The sequence below is a fragment of the Propithecus coquereli genome, unplaced genomic scaffold (genome assembly GCF_000956105.1).
Source record: "Propithecus coquereli isolate 6110/MARCELLA unplaced genomic scaffold, Pcoq_1.0 Scaffold212, whole genome shotgun sequence".
NCBI lineage: Eukaryota > Metazoa > Chordata > Mammalia > Primates > Indriidae > Propithecus > Propithecus coquereli.
The window spans coordinates 973223-996057 of record NW_012146301.1 but is presented as its reverse complement, the minus strand read 5'-3'; the positions used below and the strand labels follow the sequence as shown (position 1 = coordinate 996057).

Here is a 22835-nt window from a genome sequence, read left to right as displayed (position 1 = left end):
CAAAAAAGTGCAGGAGGTGAGGGCTCCGCATGGGAAGTGAATGAAGAAAAGCACATGTGGCCCCCACATGCCCACGTGAATGCTGGCCTGACACCTAGAGAGTTCGGAGTCAGTTATTTCGTTCAACACAGACACACACAGGGCAGAAAGAACCCGCGAGATTCACCCACATGCCGGTTCCTCACTCTGGCTCTCTCCACTGCTCCCTCAATTCCCAGGCATGTGTAGACAGGGATGCACAGCCTTCAGGGTCATCACCCCGAACATAGACGAGGAGGCCTCCATGATGGAAGACGTCGGGATGCAGGACGTCCATTTCAACGAGGTGAGTGCTCGCACTCAGGTGAGTGTTCAAGGACTCGGACTTCTGGGAGCCTGCCCGCAGCCGGCATGTCACTCCAGGCTTGTCTCCCGGCCGCTAGCACGCTGAGCTCCGAAACAGAGCAGCAGGAGCTCCTGCCATTCCCCCTTTCTAGGAATGCTTCCTTTTCTCTGGAAAGAGGGTGGGAGGGGCCGGATCACAGTGAAGTGAAGCTGAGGGCTTGAGCACTTCTAGCAACAGGTCCAATATATTCACCATAAAGTTTCTCATTCTTTCTAGAAATTAATTTCTCTGGCTCATGAGTTTTATGGCTGTTTTAATCTGACTTTTAAATTGGTGCCTCCAACACTTGTCATCTCCCCCAGGACCACACTCAAAGATATGAGAGTTCAGACTGGGCTCGTGGCCAGAGCAGCCCCTGTTTAGGGCCACAGTTCCTGCCTCCGCTTGTGTGCTGCGGCCCGATCCTGAGGGCCTTAGGAAATAGACCATCCTCTCCCAACCCCCATGGAGATCATTGTAACAATTTCTGCAAATTTCTTGCCAAAACAAGATAGGCTTGAGGCCACTTATCTGTAACTGGAGAGTTTTGAAATAAAGATAAGAATGTGAATAAATGCCGGTTTTCTGCTCACACTCACTATTTTCCTTTCCCGTGAATTTCTGCCAGAAGGGCTGTGCAGGCCCAGAGCAGAACAAAATGGTCAAGGGAAAGCTCTGTAATCCTGCTCATCTTTTAAGGAAAAATGAAGTTGTCCGAGTCTTCATGCGGAGGGAAGGAACAGCAGAGGAGGAGTAACTACCTTCTGCTCCTGTCTGTGTTGGTTTATCCTGCGCCACAGGGCGGTGGTGGGCTGGCACGCAGTTAACGGTGTGGCTGCCGGCCGTTTCATGCCAGTCAGGAGCGCCCTTGAACAAACATCCTCCATGACGTCAACCAGTCCATAAATCAGTTCTCTTGAGTGTGGTCCTGGGACCCTTTCAGGGCCTTTTTGAGGCCTTTTACTTTTCCAACTGTGTCTGCACGAGGCTGGGTTTTCTTTGTCTACCTCAACCCACAACATCTCAAACAGATTGAACACAGACGGGATGAGAATTCAGGTTTCACGCACAAAGTCAGGCATTAAACATGTAAAAAAAGGTACTCTTCCTCCTCCCTCTCTTTTTGTTCTTTTTGAAAATGCCATTATTCTTCTTGTTAAAAAATTACTATGTAATAGGTTTATTGTTTGAATTTAATGAAAAAGTAAATCTTTTTACATTTTTTTTTCAGTTTTCATTTCTAATACTGTAAAGATTGAAAGAGAACATCTACGTAAACAAAAGTTCTTTGGAGTCCTCAGTAATTTTTAAGATCTATAAAGGGGTCTTAAGTTCAGAAAGTTTAAGAACCCACTGCTGTAAATTATCTAGGGTCAAATGGCCCTCAAAATTAAAAACTAAGCAGGAGAAAAGAGTGTACTTCATGTTTAAATATTAAAATAATTTTAACCACCATAAAGTTTTCTAAGCATCCTGGAAAAAAAGAAGCAAGTTGGTTGTTATGTGGTGTTAGCATTTCCTCTGTATCTCCAACATAAAATGCCTGGACAGATGGTGATTTATTTACTTTTTACTCTCAAGTGTGAAACCTATCACGGAGAGAACAAGGCCTGCATGCTCTTGGCTTTGAACTCCTCATTTCAAGGTGAATTTTGACTGAGTTCTTCCCTGAGAAGAGGCATGACTGCACTGTCTCCTGAGGAAACCACCCTCACATCCCTGTGCCAGATCAGACCTCCAGGGCGTACCACTTTGTTTGCAATTAGATAAAGAAAGAAGTGATGCTAAGAACAATTAAAGATGTAAAAGTAAACAGTTTCCAGTAACCTACTCACAGGAATGATAAAATGAAGCCTGAGTTTGCTCATCTGATTAAGTAATAGGCTGAAATAGTTGCTAGAGCCTATTGAGATCAAGTACAGACATTGCGGGGGAAATGTGTGAATGGCACCCCCTCTGAGTAATAATTAAGCCTGTGACAAGGATCACTTTATCAGCTGTTTTCAGAATATGGATTTGCCACCCTGTCCTTGAAGTATAAACTTGGTAAATCTTTAACAAGGTCCATAGTACATGACGATCTGTGATGATGGGGATGTAACACAGTGGGGTTGTAAAGTCCTGAGCAAGCCCTGCACGTCAAGATTGAAACTAGTGGGGAGTGGAAAGAGTAACGTGTGTTCTAATAGACAGGAAAACAGAAATCGCCATGCACATTTTGCTGATGGTGAATGGCTACCAGGATGTTGCAAGAAAAAGAAAGATGAAAGTCTCTAGTGCTAGAGAAGAAGGAATTTTGGGAAAAGCTGACAGGAAATAAGTGGATAACACAGTTTAATAAAATTCATTGCCCTTTTAATCTACATTATCAGATATAATTCAGTGCCTTAGATACCCTCCTAAAATGAATTTTTTAGGAACATTACCTAAAAATACTCGATTCTCTTAGCAGCAGGCCTCAGATGAGTTTATTGACACCAGTTCCACCTTCTTTGATCTGAAGAGCAGAATCCCAGCTGCTTTTGATTAGATAAAGAGAAATCTCCTATAATTACAGTTTGTTTCACAAATCCGAGCCTGTGCAGATTGAAGAATTCTGAGTTCCCAGTTCTAAGGGTGCAGTTTTGAGATCCCTCCCTCGTTAACTGATACAGGACCAGGGGCCTGGAAGGGTGCAGATGGCACTCTTGGGAAATTCAAGAAAGTCTAATAAAGAGTCTGTTAATAAAAGTTCAGAGAGGATTTAGAGAAACCAGCAAAGAATGTTGCAGTCCCCCTGAGGTTAGCAGCAGCTGGTTTTCCCCCCTTGACCTGAGGGGTGAAGAGAGAGAGGGAGAAACTGCACAGAGGAGCCGCCTGACCGGACCTGTGGGCTCCAGTAGGCTTCTGAGGACACCCTACAGGGAGGGAGGGAGTGATCACCCACCCCACTCTCCTGCTGCCCTCCCACCTGCTGGGCCTCCCTCAGTCAGAGCCAGAGCGAGGGGAACCTTCGTGCAGGCAGCAGTCCTGAGTGCAGAGCTGGGAGAACGGGGCCGAGAAGGCCTCCAGAGGGGGACATGGAAAATGCAGTCGATCCTCATTATCTGCCTACCTGCTAAAATTTCTTTATAACTCCAAAATCAATACTTGTGTGCTTTTGTGGTATTCAGGGATATGCTCAGAACAGCAAATAATTTGAGCCACTCCACACACACATTTCCTGCTGAGGTTGAACAAGGTAACACTCTGCCTTCTCGTCGCAGCTCTCATACTGTGAACACGTGTTCTTTCCGTCGTCTGTTTAATGCCATGTTTTTCACATTTTTTTGGATTTTGTTGTTGAAAATGGCCCCAAGTGTAGTGCTGAAGTGCTGTCTAGGGCAGCGGTCCCCAGCCTTTTTGGCACCAGGGACCAGTTTCATGGAAGACAATTTTTCCACAGACAGGATGGGGGAGGGGACGTGGCCAGTGGAGCTCTCCGGACCGGTCCTCGACCTGGGGCTTGGGGACTACAGGTCTAGGGTTCCCAGCACAAGAAGGCCGCAATGTTCTGTACATGCGTGATATAAGCTTCGCTCAGGCGTAAGTTCTAGTGCGGTTGGCCATGAATTTGATATTAGTGAATCAGCAGTATTTAATTAGGTATCTTTAAACAGAAACACATAAAACAGGCTTATGTATTGATCTCTTGAGGAAAACATTGTAACCAGAGGCTTGCAGGAACCCAACCCTGTGTTTTCCCCAGAAAATAGGCTGGTATTCACTAATTCATGGTGACTTTATAGAACATACCTACCTTGTATAACAAGAATTGGCTATATTTAACACATGAAACTGTTGTTTTATTGCCATTACAGAATCTCCATTGGGTATGATAAACATTACATTAACTTAGCAAGGCAAGTCTCTGGCTTCTCTGAGCCAAAATTGTTTCTATTCAGAAACAGCCGCCAGTAAGAAACATAAATGTTTACGTTCCAGGAGATGGCAGTATCAGCAGAACGCAGTCTATGATTACTGTTCATTTCTCATCTAAGCTTGGGGATTGTAGCCCTGTAGAGCCATGTCACCATCCACTTTTCCTTGACTGGCAAAGCTCTTGGAACCGTGGAAGTTTCAAAGCGTGTCCCCACTAGTATAACGATTCACAGTGGCAGTCACGGTAGTAGGGAACTCGGCCGGTGGAACTTGTGTGACTGCTCTGCCTTTGCCTGATGCCACCACATATCACCCTGCTTCATTGTGAAAGGATGTGCATTCTAGCCATTCCTCGAGCCAGCTCACACGTTTACAGTTTTTCTCAAATGGTAGATAATAGAGACAACATTTAGCTTCATAGATAAGGCCAATTAAATTAAATTAACCAATCCTGAGATGAAGCAAATGGCATCTAAATGAAAAAAGTTTAAATAACACTGCACAAACAGGCTCATGCAGGCGTTTTTGTGCATGCACATACACAGCATTAGTGTGCTATTTCCACAGACAGATGCTTAGTGCCTTTGATTGCATCACTGTGGCACACTTTAAAATGGGCCTGGCTAATTGCATTTTAAAAAGCTTCCTCAGTGGCTTAAGAACTTGGTGTACCGAGATTTTTTCAAGTCTAGTCAAACATCATAAAATGCATACTTTCCGGATGCATAGAGTTCATTGAGGTTTTTTTTCCCTACCAGTTATTACTTACAGTTCTTTGACTATGTCAATAATTTAGAAAAAGATATCTTGGCATTTACATTTTAAACAAGGTAGTAAAACCATCAGGCATGCTGTATGACTGCCTTCCAAGGTTACCACTGTCTGGCCATTGTCTGGATTCATTTTGGTTTTCAGGTGCAGTGATTGCTGAGAATTCAAAGTAAATGAATAAGTAGAATTTTGCTGAGAATATTATTCATATATGCTCCAATGTTTAGTTACTGTGTCTTAGTTTTATGACCCTGTAAAATTTTATGTTGACATGTGGTCTCTCAAACTTAACTGTCTGTGATTACTGGTTATGTCTATTCAAAGATTTGTTACTCAATGCAGCTGTAAAGGTCTAGGTATAGACTTGACCTCAGTTTGAATAATTTACCTTACTAAATTAAGCTTTGATGTTGGGTAGTCCACACTCTATGAGAGAAGGAGTTACCTTTTTTTTATATAAAAGCCATTTTCAGTTTTTTATTAGGTAAAATCTGTACCAACTCTCCTTTTTATAGTATATATTACATACTATAATAGTAAGTATGTAATTCTTTACAATAGTAAGTGATATTTGGACAGATAACTACAGATTTTGAGTGGCTTCAGAATCAGAAAGGAAGATAATGTTAAGTAGAGTATAAAAGTTGATGACATGTTAAATTTTCTAATTATTGATAACCATCAAATTGTGTTACTTATTTGATAATATTTACTCGATTTTATTCACTTTATCAAATTTATTCATTTCCCAACCATTCTGGGGAATATCCCTGGTTGAAGTTCATTTTTTTGTACCAAATATAATAGGTTTGCCCATAAGGAACTCAATTATCAATATGTATCATATCATACATATTATATCATATATCAATACTCATATGCTACTTGAATTTAGATTTCATTGTTATTAAAATTTCTACCTGTTTCTAATTTGACTAAACAAGAGTAGAAATAGCACATAGTCAAATCTGTCTATCAGTTAAGAACTTCTGAAGTGAGAAATTTCTATTGTTGATAAAAAAAAAAATCTGACCCAGGAAACTATCCATAATTCTATTTGATATATATTTATGGACTAAATCTAGAGCTATTTAAAATATACCTGAAAGGCTGCTGTACGTAGGTACCTTACTTGGACACACAGACCATCATTTGAAAATCATTAATAATATCTTCCTGCTGTAATAGTTCATTGTCCGTTGTGGTAGTTGAGGTATGGCCACATGTGTTTCATGCCCTGTAAAATTATCTACATTTAATTATTAATTTACTTCTGACACAGGAAGCTCTGAGTGTGCCAGTTCAATGTATGCTTACTCCTTCCCACCTCCCGACCTCAGATTTTATACTCTGGCCCCTCAGACTACTTGCAAATCCCTCACGCCCTGCCTTTGCCCAGGCTACTCCTGCCACCTGGACTGCTCCTCTGGGTCGTCCTGTTCCCACTCCCACCTTCAGCTTCTCCTCACTAATTCCTGATCCTCCTTTCAGACAGTCCGCCACCACTTTGTCCAGCTTTCCACGCTGCCCTTCCCCTCATTGCTAGGCGGATGCTGCTCCTCTCGGCACCCTAGTACTTCACAGTGCATCATGGGTGCACCCGCCACCATCTTGTATAACCTCTCCAGGGGTCTTTCTCCCCGCCGGACAGGTGGCAGGCACTGTGGTGTATTATGTAGCACAGTAGAAGTAAGGGTTTTTATTTAATGAATACAAAGTAGAAAATGATGGTTGTAATAAGGGAGGTTTGTTTAATTGGCCTGTGCAATACCATACAGAATTTACAGTTTTCAGAGCATTTTGATGGGTAGAGTTTTATTTGATGCTCACAGACACCTATGAGGTTCCACCCATGATACATTCCCCATTTTTACAAATTTGGAAAAATAAGCATATTGATGTAGACATTGTACAAGTTTTATTCTTATACTTTTCTTAAGCTTTTTATAACCAGAGGAGCATGGAAAGCATTGTAAAATTTTGTCGTGCTTAGCATGGATCGATTGTCCATTGGAAAAGATTTGAGACAAAACTAAGAAAGATGTACATCTTTGTAATACAATGCAAAAGAAAAGAGATGGTGTTAGAACCTTTTCTGATTTCTTCTTTGACTATGGCTATCATGGTGGTTACTACACATGTCTGGCTTTGGTGTTTGCACTTAATGAGGCCTACAATAAAAACATGAAAAAACTGCTGTACCTTTTTATAAACACTGGTGCACCAATGGCAGTTTTATGATCTGTATGCTATAAATATGACATAGGAGTTAAATGGTCTTGCTTAGATAGTATTTTCTGATAAATTGATTTACAACTGCTTTAAAACTGTTTATTTTCTGCTTTAAAACTTAGGCCTGTAATGAAACATTAGGCCAGTAATGAAAAACACAGGGCTTGCCCTTCATTTATAGTATTATAGAGGATACAAACATGTTTAAAAAGCAACTATGAAACCCTTAACCAAATATTTGCAAATCGAATCTAGCAATATATAAAAAAGAGAAATGCAAGTGAGGTTTATTCCAGGGGGTTTATTGTCATGGTGGGTTCAACATTTGAAAACCAAAGTAATTCACTATATCAATACAATAAATAGGAAAAACCATATGATCATTTCAGAAGATGCAGAAAAAGCATTTGACAAAATTAAACATCCATTCATGATTTAAGAAAAAAAAACTTGCATAGAAAGAAACTTCCTTAACCTCAAAAAAAAAAAAAAAGACTATCAACAAAAAAACTACAGCTATCATTATACTTAATGGTGAAAGACTGAATGCTTTCCCTCTAAAATTGGGAACAAGACAAGAATATCCACTTTCATCGCTCGATTCAACATCATGCTGGGGGTCTAGCCAATGTAGTAAGGCAAGAAAAAAAAATAAAACTTTTTGTATTCACACAAGGCGTAGTTGTCTTATGTGACGGAGAAAAAAACCAAAGAATTTACAAAAGAAGCTATTAAAACTGAGGATTCAGTTTAGGAAGATCAGATTAGTGTACAAAAGTCAATCTTCTCATTTAGAGATGCCACAATTTCATTATATAGTTAATGATTATTTTTTATAATTCCTTTTATCTTAAAGTACTTTCCTTGAAAAAAAAGGTTGTCAAAATTTAAAAACAGTACTAATTACAATAGCATCAAAAATATCCTTGTGGGCCGGGCACGGTGGCTCACGCCTGTAATCCTAGCACTCTGGGAGGCCGAGGCGGGCAGATTATTTGAGCTCAGGAGTTCGAAACCAGCCTGAGCAAGAGCAAGACCCTGTCTCTACTAAAAATAGAAAAAAATTAATCGGACAACTAAAAATATATAGAAAAAATTAGCCGGGCATGGTGGCGCATGCCTGTAGTCCCAGCTACTCGGGAGGCTGAGGCAGAAGGATTGCTTGAGCCCAGGAGTTTGAGTTTGCTGTGAGCTAGGCTGACGCCACGGCACTCTAGCCCGGGCAAAAAGAGTGAGACTCTGTCTCAAAAAAAAAAACAAAAAATATCCTTGTGGTATTGGCACAAGGATAGACACATATATCAGTGGAACAAAAGATAGAGTCCAGAAAAAGACCCACACACATATGGTTGGTTAATTTTTGACAACGGTTCAAAGGCAGTTCGCTGGAGAAGGATAGCCTTTCATCCTTCTCCTAGCAGTCTTAGCAGTTACATATTCTGCAAGGAGTACCATGCCATGTTCCCATAATGCTCTTCTCTGCCCTCCCCTTTGCCCAGGACGTGCTGATGGAGCTGCTCGAGCAGTGTGCAGATGGGCTCTGGAAAGCTGAACGCTATGAGCTGATCGCTGACATCTATAAACTCATCATCCCCATTTATGAGAAGCGGAGGGATTTTGAGGTATCAGAGTGGCTTTTTGTTTTTCCTATTTGAGAGCACAATGGTGTGACATAACCCCAGACCTACTTACACGCCAAGAGAGCCAGCAGGCCACGGGTCAGTGATGAGCTTGTGGTCTCTGACCCTCCATGTTAGGCTAAAGGTGGTCACCGGTTACCACCTCCAAAGGGTCATCAGGCATCACACATACCTGGGCCCCACCTCTGTGCAGACACCCACATCTCAAACTACTGGTCATCACCCTGACACTCCACTTTTGAAAGGCTGCCATGAACAGAGTTTTGTTGATCACCAGCCACCCTTTTCCTCACAACTCTCCCTTGCTCCACCTGCGTAGGGAAAATGGTGTCGCTTCCATCCTTCCTGGGCTTGGGAGTTCATCCAGTGTCTCTTAGCATATCAGAGTAAGAAAAGCAAAGACTAATAAAAATGGCATCAGAGAACCATCGCCAACATCTCACGATAACTTGAAAACAGAATTTGCTCACTATAATGTAGAAACTTGATGGGTCTTCATATGCAGGCTGGCCCTTTGGGTAGGAAACATTACCATTCGTAAACGATCACTACAAGTTGTGCAGTCACAATATATTCTTATTTTTTTACTCAAGTTCGAGGAATTTTCACCTCTGATATCACATAATTGTTATGTTAAAATTGATTCTGCTGTTTGCAGGTGGGAAGGAAATGGGTTTTGTTCTGTTTTCCAGAGGCTAGCCCATCTGTATGACACACTGCACCGGGCCTACAGCAAAGTGACTGAGGTCATGCACTCGGGCCGCAGGCTCCTAGGGACCTACTTCCGGGTAGCCTTCTTCGGACAGGTGAGCCTCCCGTCTATTCCGTAGGTTGTCCGAAGTCCTTTTATTTTTTTTAACTCTATGAAGTTATATCTTGTAAATTCTCTGTTTTCTATAAACGCTAATTTGATGAATTTGTCATATTTAGTATGATTCTTCCTCAGTAGTAAACTTTCTGCTTTTTTTCTTTCTTCCTGTCTTTTCTTTATTACTTTCTTAAGGCAGCGGTAAGTTCTTCCTCCATAAGCTGTTCTTAGTGGTGTCTTTGGTACTTCAGTGTGGTTTGCAAGTTTCCTTTTCAAGTCTGTATGTATATCTGTCTAGTCATCACAAACTTCCCCCCAAAATAAAATTAACATTTTATTCCATTTACAGAAATAAATCACCTGTTTCCTTATACATCCGCATTGCATGTTTTAAACCACAATTAAGACTTTCTGGTTTCATTTGTGCCTGTTCATCTTTAGCTTTCATAATATAATATCTCCACAAGTATATTTACTATTATAATATTTCAGAAACTCTATATGAAAGGGTTTATTTAAATTTTACTTAAATTTTAACCTTCAAATCTTTAACATTATTAAATGATATAAGTTATAATCCATTTATTTAGGGTGTGTGGTTTTCTGTGAGCATTATATAACCTTCAATTTATTCTGTTATTGTCTTTTATAACTTTATAGCAATACCAGTTTACAGACAGTGAAACAGATGTGGAGGTAATTACAGTAAATGTCTAAAAAGCAAGTAATGTAGTGAAATGACTGCATCTAAACTCCTAGTTTGATGTGGGTGTTTTTTGTTTTATGTTAGCCTGCATTTTTTTTTAATATATACTGGTTTTGCACCATTCTCTCTCTTTTATTTTAGATGAGAAACTTTTTTAAATTTTATTTTAAATATTAACCCCAGCCTAGACTTTGATTTTCAACCTTTTTCACTTCCCATGCAATTCTGAGCCTTGCAGACAAACATTGCTGTTAAAACAGATGATGACTGCTGACGATGAAAGTGTTTTCTGATATTGCGCTACAGGCCTTTAATATTTTTCCTCATCAGTAAAGTAAAATAGGATGTATGCAAACTTCACATAACTTGCACTGAACATGCTCCAGGCCTGAATGGGTCAGTTCATGCCGTGAAATCCCATGTAAATGGGAACAGACAGGAGAAAGGATGTGTATGTATCTCTGAAGCCTGCCTACTGCAGGCTACTGATCATTTTTTAGTGAGTTCTGCTTCTTGGGAACGTGAAACAGGCTTGACTCCATCATTAGACTTCACTGAGACAACACAGTCTTGAATCCAAAATCTTTCATTTCACTCAACACTTAATGACAGCATTCTTGAATAAGTTTGCAATTTTGTGTTTTTCCTTTATCTTTGCACCCAGACTTCCCATTATTATCATTTTCCTTCTTATTCCGAAAGCCTATTTAAGTAGGATTTTATTTTAGAATGATTCCTTTTTTCTTTTCTTTTCTTTTTTTTTTTTTTCTTCCCCTTGTAACAAAAGAACCCTTCCTGGGTGGTAAGCCTTGGGCTTCTATTCGGGGAGAACTCTGATTGTGCTTTTATGTCACAGGGATTCTTTGAAGATGAAGATGGAAAGGAGTATATTTACAAAGAACCCAAACTCACACCTCTGTCAGAAATTTCTCAGAGACTCCTTAAACTTTACTCAGATAAATTTGGTTCTGAAAATGTCAAAATGATACAAGATTCTGGCAAGGTATGACTGTGTTTGAATAAGTTTCATGGCAATATAATGTTTTGATTGATTAAGTGTGATGGATTATATATTTATAAATGTGTATGGGAAAAAAACAGAAAAAAATTAAGGATGGTTGGCCTTGAGTAGCAGGTGTATTGTTTTCTTCTTAATACCTTTTTATGCTTTCCACTGCATGCTTGACATTAAGCAAGTCTATATTGCATACTTTTAAAAAAGATACTAATTTAAAATAATTAATATCTGAAGGAATGTGTCATTTTTAGTCCAGATATTTAGAAAGTCTGAAGGAGTGGGGTCCCAAGTTCTGTTACTCACTGCACTTTCCCCTGCACTTAGACATGATTGACAGTCTGCGTCACTGACGGTTGGATGTATGGACAGACGGGCAGACCAAGGAATGGAGTCACCAGCTAGGATGATTGTAGGAGTGAGCTTGACTTTGTGTGTAGAGGGGCTGTCCTCTTGCATTTTGCTCTCATGAAGACCCTTTGGGAACCTACACATTTTTCCTGTACATTTATGCATCCCACCCTCTTCTGGACATCTCCAGGAAGCTGGGTATCCCTCTGCTTCCCAAAACTCAGGCAGAAGTAGAGCTTTTATTCTTTGTATTAAAAATGGTCCCCTTACAGTGATCTTTGATAGCACCACTGCCCTCCAGCCTGAGCATCAGAGCGAGACCCCGTCTCTAAAACAAAAGAAAAAACCTCCTGTTCAGCTCTCCACCAGGGATGGGCAAACCTTTTGGAGTGATCCTTGGTCCCTTTTCTTTCCTGAGCCTTCCTCTGGGTCCTCGGTGTCTAAAATCTGTTTCCTTGGGGCCTCTCACTCTCTCCAGAGAAGAATCCTCCATTCTCCTGCCCAGGTGGGTGGGGCGCTGGGGAGGGGTACGCCTCTCACTTACCTGCTCTCTACCCACTCTGTACCTTGGCCTGCTTTCTGCTGAGACTCGTGGACCCGCTTACAGTTTCCAGTCCAGTTTCTTCAGAGAATGACCTCTGCCCTCTTGTGAAGTGGGGACTAGGGAAGGGAACTTGGCATTCCTGAGTCCAGATGGGGATTTTGGGCCACTTGCCTCATTTTCCATCTCACGCCTCACTCAGTCTCCCTAATCCTACGGACAACAAATCTAGTCCTCGCAGGCTTCTGAGTGGCGCACCGGCTCACGTGTGTTACCCGCCCCCCCTCCCCCGCCGTGGGAACACGGATTAGAACTTCCTTCACTCTGCCAAGTCAAGTAGCACCTCCACTCACCTTCCTCCAAAGGCTCATTAAAATCTCCCAGCCACTGCTGTCTTCTGTTCTCTTTCCTAGGTGCATGCAGGTTAATTCTTTACTGTCACTTTAACAGAGCTGCACAAAGGAAAAGGGATAAACACATTGTTGGTCCATTTATGAGCAGAAATGTCAACACGACTTTATGAAGGCCTCCTCACTTTGTAGGCCAAATGATTCTGGTCCCATTTGCCTTCTTCTCTGAAACTGAAACCTTCGCATCAGGTGGTGGCTTTAACATTGCAGACTTTCCTCCAAGTTCTCAGTCAGTCTTCCCCTTTTAATACGTGGCCCTTGATACAGCAGCTGGAAGAGTTACCGCCTCCCCCACCAAGCACCAATCCTCCATCCCTTCTGGGCACACACACCCGGGGAGTGAAGAGCAGGGAAACACCACCGGAAAGTAGGCAAGAAGATGGTTTTCCCACTGACTTTAAAATGATTCAAATACAGTTAGATGGCCAGATGGCTTTTTCTAAAACATAAATAATAACTTTCTATGACTTTATGTATTTTCTTAACTTCCAAAGTGGCAGTTTCACATCCATTTTTCATTTTTCTTTACAAACATCTCTGTTCCAAGAGCAGTAAGACCATGCTGTTCTCATTCATTGTCTGTGTGGTCACCACATTCTCTGCACAGTCATTGTTACTGTGTCCTTTTTTATTACTCTAGAAGGTTAAATCCAATTAAAATGTGCAAAATTGGTTTGTCTCCCTAATAAGCTTTTGTGTCTTTATGGAAAATGCCTGTGTTTAATTTTCTATCATGTCACAGAAATGAGAGCACCACCAATTCTAGCAATGTGGTTTTAAAAGCATGTTGAGTTAAGTAGGAACTAAACTTATCATTAGATTCTGTCTGTACCTGTATTAAATTAGTCTGAAGCTGTCGACATCTAATCTGATCTGTCTACAGATTAATAATAATTTAGAGGCCTAGCTTTCAAACATTATTCCTAAAACAAATTCCTAGCCAAATATATTGCACTTTAGGAAACAGAAAAATTAAGACTGAGGGTCATTCAACAAGAAAACAAGCAAGATTTCTTCAGAAAATTCGATGTCATTAAAAAAAAAAATAGTGGGGAATTCTATGTTAAACAAGACGAGGGAGATACAACAACTAAATATAAAGTGTGATTGTGGATTAGATTCTGCTTCAGACACAGATGACTATAAGTAACAGTCTGGAGGCATTTGAGAAAATGTTAATATAGCCTGGGTATTGGATAGTATTAGGGAATCATTGTTAACTTTGTTAGGTATGGTAATGCGTTGTGGTTGTAGAGGAGAATGCCCTCATCCTTAGGAGAAGCCAACTGAAATGTCATGATGTATACCACTTACTTTGAGATAGTTCAGCTAAAAAAAGTCTGTGTATGTGAGTGTATGTTTGAAACAAATACAGCAAAATGTTAGCAATTGTTGATGCAAGTGGTGGGTATGCGGGTGGGTTTTATGCTACTTTTTTCCCAACATGTTTACTCATGAAAAGTTGGGAAATACAGCTTAAGCAAGGCTTGAGAGATTCCTGCAAATAGCACCAATCTTCCATTTTCTTTATTCAATTAAAGGTCAACCCTAAGGACCTGGATTCCAAGTATGCGTATATCCAGGTGACTCACGTGACCCCGTTCTTTGATGAAAAAGAATTGCAAGAAAGGAAAACAGAGTTTGAAAGATCACACAACATCCGCCGCTTCATGTTTGAGATGCCCTTTACCCAGGCTGGGAAGAGGCAGGGTGGGGTGGAAGAGCAGTGCAAACGGCGCACCATACTGACAGGTACGTTGCGTGACGCCAGGATGCAGCGCTGTCCGGGAGGGATTCAGAAGTTTCAGGAATTGGAAGGGCCTTTCAAGCTTAGCTAGCTTCCTCGATACCCATGACAGTTCCACATTTATCTAGCGCTTACTTTTGAATACTCGTGATATTCTTTGTTTATCTGTCTACTAGTACTTTCTTCTTCCACCAGACAAGAAGTTCATACCTAGTGTAAGATCACTTACCCTTCTTAGAATCTGATGAAAATGGTGGCCCCTTATCTGTCCAGGTGCTTTTGCACATAGTTTCAGGTGACTTACAGACTCATTCTGAAACCTGGCGGAGCCCTTTCCAGGTCGTGGCCCCAGATCCAGCAGCCGTGCACGGAGGGGACCTGTCTCACATACCTCTGCCGCGCAGGCTCCTGCGTGGACCTGCTCGGCAATTTTAGGCTGAATGAATAAATGGGACATGAGGCTGAATCTCTTCTACCTCTTTGCTCATGGTGGCTGACCAGCTTCAGCTTGAGTACCTGCACTGCCAGGAAGCTCCTGTTCTGCTGATGCAATTTTCATTGATCCCTTTGGCACTGATTAACCATTGATAACCCATTCTTGGAAATGTGCTTTGCGTCTTTTCCCAGTGGGACAAATGTAGAGTCATCTTGGGGGTGATTTTTACCTTCTTTGGGGGAGTTTAACCCCTTCATTAGGTTAGGGTCACCAGCATAACTGGGGTAACCTAAAATAAAACAATTTCTCGATCAAAAAAATCAGTGGGAGGCCTGTTCAGAATGCCAAATGTGTCATTAGCCACCATTTAGGCACGTTTTCCAAAGAGTTGCCTTTGATTACATCGAACCAGAAAAGGACCCACTGCTTCCCTAGAAGTCGGCATTGTGTTTCCATCTGGGTGATAATGTGGAACATTATAATTAATGCATTATCATCATAAATGGAAGGAGTACTGTCGGATGCTGCATCCAGGTGATTCTCAGCTCTCACCAGGGAATTAATTGTACACTATAAATGGGTGGATTGTATGATGTGCGCTTTATACCTCAGTAAAGCTGTTATCAAAAGAAGAATATGAGTCATTACAGATTAGCTCAGGACAGCGTATTGCAAGGAATTTTTACCCTCCCTATGAGGGAAATGAGATAAAAGTTTAAAACCTATATTCTTAAAGCATCTTACTCCTGCTTTTAGAATGACAGAGTAACATATGTGAAGCACAGACAATATTGTCCTCACAAATGTTAGCTCCTACCCCATAAATAAATGAAATATTTTTGTAATGCACATATCAGTAGCAAATTCTTATTAAGCAAGATAACTACACTTCTAGATGGAATCGTTTTACAGGAATTACAGGAATTACTAGCTCATGGTGTTTATTGGTATAGTGCTGATGACTTTACTTTTGATTCTTTAAATCAGTGGTTATCAAAGGTTATTCTGGGACCAGCAGCATCAGCATCCCCTGGGAACTTGTTAGAAATGCGCATCATCGGGCCCAACCCTGAGCCTCCTGAATTAGAAACTCTGGGAGTGGGGCCGGGCTCTTTGTATTCAACAAGCCCTCTAGGTGACCTAATGCACACTCAGATTTGAGAACTGCTGCTTTAAATAAACCTGGTTCACTGCCGAGTCAAGGCCAGGATGTATCATGATTACTGTGAAGGTAGCACACTGATTCATAAACAGTTACCAGAGGGTGTTTTCCCGTGGCACATTCTTCCGGGGGTACAGGTTACCATTTTGTACATAGCTACTTGAGATTAGATAAAGCACGTGGCATGTAAGCAAAGCTCTGTATCTGCCAGGACAGAGGGGACACAGAATGACTGCACTGCAGAGTAGACACACATGCTGTTGGCCCAGGGGGTAACCACCGTCCACAGCTGGGGGGCTGAGAAAGCCTGGGCAGCAGAGAGTCTGGCCTGGACGTCCTGCAGACCCAGGTCACAGCCTCGCTGTGTGACCTTGGGCAGTTAGCTCACCCTCTCTGTGCCTTTGTTTCCTCGTCTGTAAAATGAGAGTTAGAACATGCGTCTCATTGTGTTAAATACTTTGTAAATTGGAGCCAGGAGGGGAAAGAATGCACTTGATTTTGCTAGATCACATCCACTGTTGAGCTCTGTGGGGTTGGTGGTGAGCAGAGAGGGATTATAGTCCAACAAAACACACATACAAAAGGTATGATTTTTGCTGTGAAAGATCTCAGAATATTAAAATAATACTAATACTTACTGGGCTGCATAAATATTTAGAGAAAAGGTTATAAAAATGCCACTAAAGGCCAGGTGCAGTGGGTCACACCTATAATCCTAGCACTTCGGGAGGCTGAGGTGGGTGGATCACTTGAGGCCAGGAGTTCATAACCAGCCTGAGCAAACTTAGGAAGTCCCCGTCTCTATAAAAAATAGAAAAAATTTAAAAATTAGCTGGATGTGGTGATGCATTCCCATAGTCCCAGCCACTTAGGAGGCTGAGGCAGGAGGATCACTTGAGCTCTGGTGTTCAAGGCTGCAGTGAGCTATGATTGTGTCACTGCACTCCAGCCTGGGCGACAAATCAAGACCCTGTCTCTTAAAAAAAAAAAAAAATGGCACTAAAAACACACAAACTCTGTATCAACTTTTAGTTAAAGGTACGCACACTAGGGCATTCTAAAGACTTTCAACTTAAGAGTTTTCCCTTAAGTTATTAATCGTTTGGATTCTTCTTCTATTGCGTTGCTTCAAGTCTGACCTTTGGCCTTCCAAGTTGCAGGGAGCCCTGGCCTTCCCTGACCCCTGACCAGTGCGGGGTTACCTTCCAGGGTTGTCCCCAGTGCTCATTTGAAACCCCTCATGTTCACTCTCCAGCCTCCTCAGTGGCAATTTCTGAGCCTGCCCTGAAACATGAAATGTGACCCCCTTTCCTTCTTTCATGGAACTTCTGCCAAGGAGTTTCTTCCCAGTCACTATTCCAAAGTCTTCCAAATCATGCCGAGACTCCCACTCAGGTTGGAAACAGCCTCCTGCCGTCCACCTTCTATTCAAGCCAGCCAGAGCACACGGCCACCATGCTCGTCAGCTGGGTCTTCCCCAGTGGCTTGCTCAGTCACCTAACCGTCCACCTTCCAGGGCCAGTTTGCTGTCTCATGTAGTCGTTTGGGCAGTAATGCATTCATTCATTCCACACAATGCATTGCACGCTGGCAGTGTTCCTACCAGGCACACTAACCAAACAGATGTCTGTGACCCTGTGCAGCTGCCATTCCAGCCAGAGGAGACAGACAGTAGAAGGTAGGCAGTGAACAGATGAGTGAACGGACCCGTGTTGGAATATAATCTGTGTTCTGGACAAAAGCAAAAGGAGATTGGGAGCATGAGGTTGAGGGGAGGGTTGCAGTTTAAATGGGGTGGACAGGGTAGGCCTCGCTGAAGAGGTAACATTTGTGTAAGACCTGAAGGAGGTGAGGAGTGGGCCATGGAACATCGAGGGAGAAGACGTCAGGGCAAAGGCCAACGGTGTGGTCCTGTGCCCGGGCCTCAGGGAACCATGAGGAGGAGGCTGGTGGGGCTGCAGCCCAGGGAGCCTGTGGGAGAAGAGTGCATGTGAGGTCAGCAAGGGGAAATGGGAACAGCTGGCAGGGGTCCCAGATCATGTGGGCCTTGTAGGCTCAGCACGGACCACAGGTTTTGTCTGCGTGGTGTCACTGCACCTCACTCCACCTGGGGCCGGCTCCAGTTACCATCACAAGCGGCAGTGGCTCAGGACTTCTATACCAAGTGAAGTCGGTGTGATCCCTGGACACCTCACAAATGTTAACCTTGGAGCTGGTTTTTCTCTCTGAACTAACGGTGCTACCACAGCATGGCACTCATGAAGCCCGTGACATGGCTGCTGGCCTCACAAAACGTTTCCACAGGGGCTCCTTCCTTACAAACAGGAAGGTGGTCCCGTTTCTCTATAAAGCACACGGGTCCATGCAAATGCAAGCCCGTCTGTCCAGGGGCCACCGCCCCTGGCTGGGGAGCAGTGAGGCCTAGTTGTCATTAACTGTCAGAGCAGCCTCTCTCAAAGTGGGTCTGTGGATCCCAGCACTGCCATTTAAAAACTGTGAAACTCAAGACAGGAATCCTGACCTTCCATTGGGAAAACATTTGAGAATAGAACAGGCCTGTAGGAGTGTGACAGATGAGGTTGCCTCAGGCAGGACATTTTTCTGACCTTTGTCCAGATATTGGTTGGCCCCTTGGAACTCTGAGTTGTATGGGAGGTTACCCTCTTTCCCATTCCGTGACAAGTCCTTCTTGAGTGAACTCTCCCCTGCCACTGATGGAATCGTAGTAAATCCAAGCATGACCACTCCCATCCGACTTTTGCTTATAAAAAAATAAAATAAGCTTTAAGTACTTATCTACATGTCTGTTAGTAAATATATATTAAATGAGACTATTATAGATATTCATAGATATTTATATACCACATAAAGCAACAAGATAGAAATGCGAAACAGACCCAAATTAGAACCTTCTGTTTTTCTGTTTGTTTTTAAACTGACTCTTTGGTGTTGATATTCTTAGGCATCTTATTATGATAAATAAAAACAATATTAGTTAGCTTTTCTTGGTTAAAAATGTGTAAGAGAAAGTAAATATTTTTATTTGTATTTCTTATTCATTGCTATGAGTTTTAAAATACCTTTATTAGTAGTACAACTCTAAAAGTTTCTGAATTTCTAGTTCACGAGATGCTTTGCTTCGAAGTATATTCTCATTTGTTATTTTTCATTGATTTCTCAGATTAGTGCAAATTTAGCAGGTGGCTCAAAGTTGTTCTATGGCCAGAAATGAATTTTCTCAAGGATATTTTTATGGAGCTATTTTCTAGACTTAATGTGTTACATAGCATCTCAAAACTGTTGAGTCTTTTTTATGTTGTCAGAGTCATCTTTTACCTGCTAACTCATTCAGATCTTAGAACTTCCAAGGGTGTTTATGGATGAGAAAATTGAGCAAGGAATGATAAAATGATTTCTTCAAAGACACACTTCTCACATTAAAGGGATAAGAAGGTCCTAAATCTCTTGACTTTATGGGATACAGCCTGTCATTAAACGGTTACACGATTATAAAGCAACACAGTATTCTGGTTCCACAAAGTGCTAGCATGTGACTTTGGCAAGCTAGCTTTGGGTTTCTTATTTGTAAGGTGGAGATAATAATTACTCCTACCTCAGTAGCAGTAAAGATCGTGCAAGCTGTGGAATAATCTGGGACTCATTCTCTGCAGCAATACATTGCTTCCCTTACGTGAAGAAGCGGATCCCCGTCATGTACCAACACCACACCGATCTGAACCCCATCGAAGTGGCCATTGACGAGATGAGTAGGAAGGTGGCGGAGCTCCGGCAGCTGTGCTCCTCGGCCGAGGTGGACATGATCAAGCTGCAGCTCAAGCTCCAGGGCAGCGTGAGCGTTCAGGTGAGCGGCCCACCAGGCCTGAGGGCAGCAGAGGGAAAGCCCCCTGGCACCTTGGTGAATTTCAGGTCGTCCACACCAGCGAGGTCCACTTCAGGTCCCTGGCTTACCAGGGACTGCCTCGTCTGTGCAGTTTCTCCTGATACCAGAGGGGGAGGCGGCCTTAGGGCCCTCAACCACCCCGCCCCGCCGTGAGGTGTGTCATTCTCACTAAGCCATCAGTGAGGGACAAGAGAGCGCACCATACTACTGTGATTTTTTAGCAATTTGGGGAGTTCTAGGTGCCTAACTGGAAGCGTCAAGACTCTTCTAAATATGCAGTGCAGAGAGCGTAGATTTTCTTATAAAACCATCGTTTTCTGTTTTCTGAAAATTGTATCCAAAAAACTGTCTTCAGTTTCACTCTCTTGATTTCTTTTGCTTAACAGAAATTCTTTGCTTTAATATAGTGCAATCAACCAATTGTCTTCTGAACTGGTAGCATTTTTATGCTCTCTTTAAGAAATCTCTGTCTACTCCAAGATTCCAAAGATGTTTTCCTGTGTTTTCCTCCTTTGTTCAGCAGTCACATTTAGATCTGTGATCCGTCTGGAAGTGATTTGTGTGTGTGGTATAGGATAAGTTTCAAGGTATGGTTTTTCCACATGGCCATCCAAGTGATGTGCACCAGTTACTGAAAAGATTATCTTTGATCTAGATATATGTTAACATGTATGTTCAGTTTGTAAAAATTCATTAAGCTATATACCTGTGCTATATGTACTTTTCTGTTGGTACATTACCTTTAACAAGAGGGTTTTTTTTTTTTTTTGAGACAGAGTCTTGCTCTGTTGCCTGGGCTAGAGTCCTGTGGCATCAGCCTAGCTCACAGCAACCTCAAATTCCTGGGCTCAAGCAATCCTCTTGCCCCAGCCTCCTGAGTAGCTGGGACTACAGGTGTGCGCCACCACGCTCAGCTAATTTTTTCTATTTTTAGTTGCCTGGGTAATTTCTTTCTATTTTTAGTAGAGATGGGATCTCACTGTTGCTGAGTCTGGTCTCAAACTGCTAACCTCAAGCAGTCCTCCCACCTCGGCCTCCCAGAGTGCTAGGATTACAGGCATGAGCCACCACACCTGGCCAAGAGGTTTTTAGAAAGTTATCTTACACGGTTCCCTAGGTAATTGGTAAATGTTAAATCATCTCCCTCCAGTGACAAGCATGCCTCAGCGCTGCGGCTGGTGCCCCCCTGTCTCTCACATCTCACGGTGAGAGTTCTCGTGGCTCAGTGCTCCTGCTATGCTATACAAATCCTGCACACCATGAATCAGAACCATGGAGAGACAGCTCTCCCAAATCCCCTGCATTCCAAGCCACCAGACTTCCCAGGAAAGATTTTGCAGTGATCACATGATTGAGTCTTTTCCCAAGCTGTCTCAGATGCCCAGAACATCCTCCTTCCCACCCCAATATGTCCAACCTCCTTTCTCTCTGTGTTCCTCTATTTCCTGACTTACCCGACTTCAAAGGACTCTTCTTAACTAACAGAGAGAGCAATGCAGGGTTCTGGTTCGCTCTCCACATTGCTAAACGCTCCTAATCTCTGGCTCTCAGCACACCTGCAAATGTTACTTCATCTGAGGATGGCAAATCAGTTCGCCCGTGGCTGGCTACACAATTCAGTGAAGTGAACAGCTGGTTTTTAAAAACTGGCATATATACTAACTTTTATATTCACCAGACAGACCTGTTCATTGTAGTGGGGCACAAATTCCAGTGGCCAAATACCTTGGTGGTAAGAATCCTTGACATGGAGTTGGAAGACTTGGGCTGGGATCTCTGGCGTTTTGCTTACTGGCTGTTCAAACTTGAATGGGCTCCTACGTTTTCCAAGCATTGGTTTCTTCTTACATAAAATGAGCCATCATCACAGTGCCCTGAGGGTGGCTTGGGTGATGGACTCAAGTGACCCTTAACAGTGTGTGCTTTATGGTTGCCTTTTGGGTTGTAAGTTCCTGGAAGGCTGGGTCATGACTAACTCACTCTGACGGCTTTCTTAGTGCATGCCAACTGAAACCAAAGAAATCGTAATGGTAATTTTCTTCCTAACATAATTTCAAATCTCTGCTCTTTACCTAGGTCAATGCTGGTCCACTAGCATATGCCCGAGCTTTTTTAGATGACACAAACACAAAAAGATATCCTGACAATAAAGTGAAGTTGCTTAAGGAAGTTTTCAGGTAAAGCACACTGAAAATGTCTTCTTCTCTTCACATATTGATAATTTCTGTGCTCGCTCTGGAAAGAGATGACACTGGTTAGACTCATTCTTTGTCCTCCACGTGCTTTTAATTCCCCTCCCACACCATTCCAGGCAATTTGTGGAAGCTTGCGGCCAGGCCTTAGTGGTAAATGAACGTCTAATTAAAGAAGACCAGTTAGAGTATCAGGAAGAAATGAAAGCCAACTACAGGGAAATGGCAAAAGAGCTTTCTGAAATCATGCACGAGCAGGTAAGTGCCACCTGGCTCTGACACCTTGGAGTTCTTGTTTAGGCAGTGAAGATTAGTTGGGGTCTCAAGTACACCCTGTGATGACCTAAGCCTTCTGCTATCCTTCCAGAATTTTGATCCCTGAAGAAAAATGTAGCCATCCACGTTCCTGCTACTCTCTAGCCCCAGGTTATCTGGGGAACAGCTAACAGATTGCCTGTGTGTCATTATTTAAAGCAACCCTGGGAGAGCAGCAGCCACCTCATCATTGCTCTTAGGGGTGGCCATGTTTCATGAGCTTGGTCTCTTCCCACCTGATCTAGCTGAAAAAAACACACACCCACAAAAATGTCCATACTGCTCTTACAACTTTCTTTATTCATTCAATTCTTTGAAAGAACAGGGCTTACCAACCTGGTTTC

General features: G+C 42.4%; 1 protein-coding gene across 1 annotated transcript in view; it reads left to right on the top strand.

Moving 5' to 3' along the window:
* DOCK9 (dedicator of cytokinesis 9) overlaps positions 1–22835 on the top strand; it is a 310670-nt gene that overhangs the window by 285397 nt on the left and 2438 nt on the right. The window contains exons 45-54 of the mRNA XM_012644431.1: positions 219–325; positions 8767–8889; positions 9600–9713; positions 9911–9916; positions 10376–10411; positions 11278–11424; positions 14280–14490; positions 19755–19945; positions 22061–22161; positions 22296–22434. Of these exons, the coding sequence (XP_012499885.1) occupies positions 219–325; positions 8767–8889; positions 9600–9713; positions 9911–9916; positions 10376–10411; positions 11278–11424; positions 14280–14490; positions 19755–19945; positions 22061–22161; positions 22296–22434 (1175 nt within the window). The remainder of the gene's footprint in view (positions 1–218; positions 326–8766; positions 8890–9599; positions 9714–9910; positions 9917–10375; positions 10412–11277; positions 11425–14279; positions 14491–19754; positions 19946–22060; positions 22162–22295; positions 22435–22835) is intronic.